Genomic DNA, 6554 nt, shown 5'->3' on the forward strand with positions numbered 1-6554 from the left:
TTTAGAGAAGAAGAGGAAGAAGAAAGACTTACTTTCCCTCTCTCTATCTCCCCCTGCCCTCGCTAAAAGAAGTAGAAGAAAAGAACAAGAGAGAAGAGAGTCTGCTTTCTCCATCTTTCCTTCTCTTTTCTTTCTTTCTTTCTTTCCTTCTCTTTTGATATGTCTCTTCCTTCTTTTTCCTCTTCTCCTTTCTGAATACCTTTCTTTCCTATTTGGGGTGTGTCTTTGAATTGTATATATGTGTATGTGTGGATAGCCCGGGGATGTCTTAATGGTAGTGGAGAGTGACAAAGCAGATATGGATGTGGAAGCCTTTGACGAAGGTAACTAGTCAGACTAGCTCTCTTGTTTTCTCTCTCTCTCTTCTTGTCTCTTCCTCTATTTCTTCTTATGTTTGGTCGTTTCTTTCCTTTCTTCCACCTTAGGTTTCTTCTCCTCAGTCATGTTCTTCTCTCTCTTCCTCCTCCTTTCTCTCTTCTTCTCCTTACTTCTTACTTCTTTTCCTTTCATTCACTCCTCTCTCTCTCTTTTTCTCTCTCCCTTTCTCCTTGCTTACTCGAGGGCCTACTTATACAAAGTATCATCCAGCAACTCCTCCTACTTCTACTTCTTTCTTCATATCGATAATGAGGTGTATTCTCATCTCTTCTTCTTCTCCCCTCCCTGGCCCCCCCCACTATGCGCCACTATACCTGCAACTTGCACGATAACCCTACCAGTCTTCTATCGATCTATCTATTTCTGATCTATCTATTGATCTGTCCGTAATTAATCGATCTTTCTTTATTCTTTAATTGTCTCTATCGATCCTTCTTAATGTATTTCATTCTTTCTGTCCTTTACCTATCTATGTTGAGTTTGTTTCTATCCTCTCTCTCTATTTCCCACATCTCTTCTTCTCCGTTCCTCTCTTCTTTCCTTCTTTCTTTTCTTTCTCTTTCTCGTCTCTCCTTTCTCTCTTTTTCTTCTCTTGTTTCATCTCTCTCTTCTTCGTCTTCTCCTCCTCCCCGTTCTCTTCCTTTCTTCATCTCTTTCTTTCTCTCTTGCTTTCTTTCTTCATCTCTTTCTTCCTCTCTTGCTTTCTTTCTTTGTAGGTTACATGGCCTCTCATTTGGTGTCTGAGGGGAGCGCCGCTCGTGTTGGATCGCCCGTCGCCCTTCTTGCTGAGAAGGAAGAAGACATCCCTCTTATTCAACAGAAAGGCCTAGCTCTTCTCTCTTCTTCTTCTTCTCCAGGAAAAGGAGAAGGCGATTCCTCTTCTTCTTCTTTATCAGAGAAAGACATCTTTCGGAGTGAGCTTGTCATGCCTTCTCTATCTCCAAGTATGAAGAAAGGGCATATCTCTGTGTGGAAGAAGAGAGAAGGAGAACAAGTGAGAAAGGGCGAGGTTCTCTTCATCGTAGAAAGTGATAAGGCGGATATGGATGTGGAAGCCCCTCATAACGGTAAGGAAGAGAAAGAAAGAAAGAGAAGAAGAGGAAGTAGAGGGAGATGAAGAGGCAGAGAAAGAAGAGAAAGAAAGATGATTTGGAATGTGCTTGTGTGCGGTATGACGGTGGGATGGCTGTGCCTGTAAGAGAGGAGAGGAAGAGGAGGAGGAGAAGAAGGAGGAGGAGGAAGAGGTTCTCTTCAGATCTCTCAGCTCTTCATCTCTGCAGTTCGGTGTGTCGTTGCTCGAGCTTTTGCTTGTTGTTCTTTCGTCTCTTCTTTTGCTTCTTAGTGAATGAAGCGGAGAAGGAGAACGAAAGGTAGAGAGAGATCAAGGACAGAGGGAGATGACGGGGGAGGAGGAAAGACAAGAAGAAAAGAGGAAATGCTACGAGAAGAAATGTCATCTGGTGACGGAGATAGATGGATAGATAGATAGAGAGACTAAGGATAGATAGACTAAAGATACATAGACAGATCAAAGATAGATGAGTTTCTGATAGAAGAATGATAAGAGCTGGAAGAGATGTGTGACAAATTATATAGCTATGTATAAGCATGTGTTACCTCCACATCTGTGTATCGTAAATAAGGAAGAAGAAGAAGAACGCAAAAGGACGCAGGGCTTCCTCATGTATATATATCTTCGTACCGTAAACGCTAGGGAAGGAAATATCGAGAGAGAGAGAGAGAGTGAGTGTATGCATCAATCTCTCCTCTCCTTTCTCTCACACCCGTTTTGCGGTGTATGTACACTGCTTCTACATATGTTTCTGACTGTCTCTTGTTCTCTTTTTTGTCTATCTATCTTTCTTTCTCTCTCTCTGTAGGTGTGCTCGAGCGTATTTCTGTGAAGGAGGGAGTTCCCGTAGCTGTTGGATCTGTCGTGGGTGTCCTCGCGTCTTCAGAGGGAGGGGGGGGGTTGATCAAGGGGGGTGAGGGGGGAGAACAAGGAGGAGAAGTCTTAGAAAACAAAGCCAGAATGCCTGAAGGTGCACGAGAGATATTTATGCCTTCGCTCTCTTCTACAATGACCTCCGGCAAAATCTCTAAATGGAACAAACAAGTCGGAGACCCCATACAGGTAAGAAGAAAGAAAGAAAGAAAGAAAGAAAGAGTGAGAGAGAAAGAAAGAAAGTTGAAGAGAGTTTACTTCTTCTTCCGAAGAGGGAGAAGTAGACGATTAACCGTGCTTTTCTGTTGTATAGAAAGAAACAAGGAAAGAGTGAAAGATGTTTCTTCTTTTTCGTTCTTTTCTTCTTCTTCTTCATTGGGGTATCTGTGTCTTTCCTGTGTAAATCTCCATCTATGGTGTTGCATGTGTCTCTAACTGATAGGAGTATGAGGTGCTGGGGAAGGGAGGTGCGTCGGGAGTACAACAAGAAAAGCTTTCTTCTAACGATAGAGGTGCGAAGACTACTATAGTTTCTAACTCCTACATCTCTACAGATAGGTATCTCTCTCTAATGATATATAGATACATCAGTCGGTATTTCTTTCGAATCTCTTGCCGGAGTGTAGGCTGTTTCTATGTCTACATCTATATGAATCTACCCAGATGTCTATCTCTATAGGAAGCAAAGAAGAGGAGGTGTATAAGTGTGTAAAAGTCTTTCCGGGGGTGTGTTGAATGATGGAGGTTGCCTAGTCGTACACAACATGTGTAGGTATACTTCATAGTCATCTATCTACCTATATGTGTATGGAGATAGATATACTGGAGAGAGGAAGTATGAAGAAGTCGGGTGTACGTACACCTAACTGGCATTGTAGAGTCATAAATAGATCAAGTCCTTTCTCTACTCCTCGTTCTCCTACATCAGACGCCGTTCTAATTCCACACGTGTACATCTATATATAGAGAGAGAGATGTCTTTATATATATATATATATACGTATGTAATTATTAAGAAACATACTTTCTTGGTAAACAGAAGTGATGGAGTTAGCCGTCAGATGAACAGGAGCACTAACCACAACTATTCATCTCTATCTATCTATCTAGCTAGCTATCTATATATATACCATATAGCTATCTATCTCTCGCTCTATCTACTTACCTAACCGCCTATATATGCCTCTTTCTTATCCCTATATATACATGTACATATATATACGCATGTATATATATGTATATACATGTTTCTTCACATGTAGATACTTTGCATATGCATCTATGTATCGAAATGTCTACCCCTCTCTCTCTTTCTTTCTCTCTGTCTATCTGTGGATGAAGTGCTTTCCTCTCTTTGTGTTTCTGTTTGTCTAGATGGGAGAGACGTTAATGGTAGTGGAGAGTGACAAGGCAGATATGGATGTGGAATCTTTCGAGGAAGGATATATCGCAGCTATTACTCTCCCTGAAGGCTCTTCGGCACCGGTTGGCTCGACAGTGGCTATTGTTGTGTCTACTCAAGATGACATACCGAAGGTTCAAGAGGCATTAAAACACTCCAAGCAGTCTTCTCTCTCTTCGTCTTCGAGAGAAGAAGTCTCTTCTCAAAGAAAGGATGAATTGGCCTCTCCTTCTTCTCTATCTCCTTCTTCCTTCTCTCGAAAAGAACAAGAAGAGAGGAAGAGAGAAGGAGGTGGAGGGGGGTCATCAGAAGCCTTTGCTAGACATAGGACACAGCTAGCTAGCTGGGTGTCTCCATCAGTAGATCAAGATGTGAAAGATCAATTGCCAGAAGGACTAACAGCTCGAGATCTTCAAGAAGAATTTCTTCATCGCTTAAGTCAAAGTAAAGGAGGAAGTCTTCCACAGAAAGGCAAAGATTATCTAGGATTAGGAGGAGAAACAAAAGGACAGGATGGAGATGGATCAAAGATGAAGAGTGCTATGTTAGAAAGATTAAACCTACGTGTCCCTCCCCCTCATACACTTCTTGTCTCGGATTCTCCTCCTCCTTATCTTCCCAAAGCTGTCGCGTAAGTTCGGAGAAAGAAGAGAAAAGAAAATGAAAAGAAGAAAAGAACGAAGAAGAATGAAGAAAGTCCACAAGGCGAGTTCGAGGGGAGTAAGAAGAAGTGCGTACGAATCTTCTCTCTCTCTTGCTTTTCCGTTCTTTCTTTCTAGGGAGGTGTAGAGATTGACATACGTATACGCCCATACTGCTATATATACATGCATGTGGAGAGAGAGATAGATAGATAGATAGATAAAGAAAGGTCACAGACAACCTCCTTTCCCAGAGAAATCTATCTTCCATATTGTTCTTTTCAAACAGAAGAAGAAGAAGATCCGCACGGGTGTCTGTTTGATCGGTTGAATTTAGATCTTATCGAAGTCGATACTCCTTCTTCTTCTTCTATCACTCCTTTTGACAGAGCACACTCTTTCTCTTTGTCTCTTCCTTTCAAGATGCTGTCCCCCTCCTTTCTCTCTCTCGTTCTTTCTTCTTCGTTTCTTTACTCATTCTCGGGAGCTTTCTTATTCATGTGTTTCTCTTCAGAATGTACGGCAGGGAGAAGGCGTCCATGCAGGTGAGAAGGCAAGAAAAAGGAAGAAGAAGAAGAAAGAGAAGAAAAGAACAGAAAGAAGCTTTCTCTTTCGTATTTATAGACAGTACGCCACGGAACACCATCGTCATCATCTTAGTCTTCTTCATAGCCAATAAGAGATCTATCTCTTCACCTCAGGATAGACAAGCAGTCTCTTCTTTGTGTCGGTTTCTTTTAGAAGATCATTCTTCTCTCTTTCTTTCTCTTCTCTTTTCTGGGGGTCTCACGAAGTCTTCCGAGTCATCTGTAAACAATAGAAGAAGAAGAAAATCGATCTCTAGGAAAGAGGGCGAGTGATGTGCACTCCAACTTGGCCATAGTTGTCTTCTATGTTGTGGTCCGGGTGTATGTACACCTCCTGCACCTTCGTGGGTTCTCGCCCTCTCGTTTATCGGTCATCATCGTCGTTGTCGTCTGTTCTCTCCTTCTGCTACTGTGTTTGCCTTCCTTTCTTCGTTGAGAAAGGGAGAGACTAACTACCTCAGGAGAAATCTATCTTTTCTCTGAAAAGGAAAACTCTCCTTCTCCTTGCACATGCAGAGGAGACGTCAAGAAGAACTCTTGCCTCTCCATATCTCTTCTTCTTCTCTTTCTCTTTCTCTCTTCTTCATCTGTACCTTCTCTTCTTCTCTCTTCTGTCTCGGTTTCTTCTTTCTGTCTCTTCATGTGGATCTGTCTGAATGGACGACCCATCAGATCACATATCTATCTATCTAACTATCTGTCTATCTATCTCACTTTCTCTTCTTCTTGTTTGTCTCCTTCTTCTCTCCTATCCACAAGTCCAGTGTTCTCTCACATTTGTCGTCTGACTTTTCAAAACTTGACTTTCTTTTTTCCTTTCTTTCTTTTCTTTATCTTTCTAGGGAGGAGAAACGCTGCAAGAAGAGAGACGGCCTATAGCGCGTGATCCTACAGGCGAGCCTTTAGCCACGTTCAATGCAGTGGAGCTCTCCAAGAAGCATAAGGTTAATCTAGCTGATGTGAAGTAAGTTATTTTCTTCTTCTTCATCCTCTTATTTCCCTCTTTTCTTCCCTTTCTTAACTTCTCTGTCTTCATCCCTCTGAACTTCTCTTTCTTTTAGGTGTATGTACACCCCATCTCTCCTCCTTCTTTTTCATGGGATTTTTTCCTGCCGAATCATTTCTCCACCCCATCCAGACAACTCCTTTCCTCTTCTTCCCTTTTCCTTCTTTCTTCGCTCTTTCTCATATACATATCTGTCTTCTTTGTATGTTTCTTTCTCCCTTGTTGCTCTTCCTCTGCTTCTTCCCAGAGGATCAGGAACAAGCGGTCGCGTCACCGTAGCAGATGTGCGAGCCCACTTGAATCTTTCTTCAGAAGAAGCGAAGGTGACAATTGTGGGAGAAGAAGAAAAGAAGAAGGAGAAAGAAGGAAGTTGTCTAGGAGATGTTCCTGCTAGTGGTATTCTCCCTTTCGATTCAATGCAGAAGGCAATTGCAAGGAATATGGAGGCCACGCTCTCGGTGCCTATCTTCAGGTTAGAAGAAGGGAGATCGGATCTATTCTTCATCCTTGTATACAAATCTCTCATAGATCAACAACGTGTCTGTCTAGGTGTGTGTGTCTATCCATGTGGAGAAGATTATATATGAATGGCGGG

The 6554-nt window shown here is 42.2% G+C and overlaps 1 protein-coding gene across 1 annotated transcript in view; it reads left to right on the top strand.

The window, feature by feature from the left end:
* The first annotated feature begins 25 nt into the window (after positions 1-25).
* Positions 26-6554, top strand: part of CSUI_004282 (pyruvate dehydrogenase complex subunit pdh-e2) — a 10460-nt gene continuing 3931 nt past the window's right edge. Inside the window, exons 1-7 of the mRNA XM_068064475.1 lie at positions 26-323; positions 1095-1445; positions 2259-2512; positions 3698-4356; positions 4881-4911; positions 5796-5917; positions 6207-6431. Of these exons, the coding sequence (XP_067923549.1) occupies positions 272-323; positions 1095-1445; positions 2259-2512; positions 3698-4356; positions 4881-4911; positions 5796-5917; positions 6207-6431 (1694 nt within the window). The 5' untranslated portion in view covers positions 26-271. The remainder of the gene's footprint in view (positions 324-1094; positions 1446-2258; positions 2513-3697; positions 4357-4880; positions 4912-5795; positions 5918-6206; positions 6432-6554) is intronic.

Source organism: Cystoisospora suis, assembly GCF_002600585.1.
Source record: "Cystoisospora suis strain Wien I chromosome Unknown contig_1970, whole genome shotgun sequence".
Lineage (NCBI taxonomy): Eukaryota > Apicomplexa > Conoidasida > Eucoccidiorida > Sarcocystidae > Cystoisospora > Cystoisospora suis.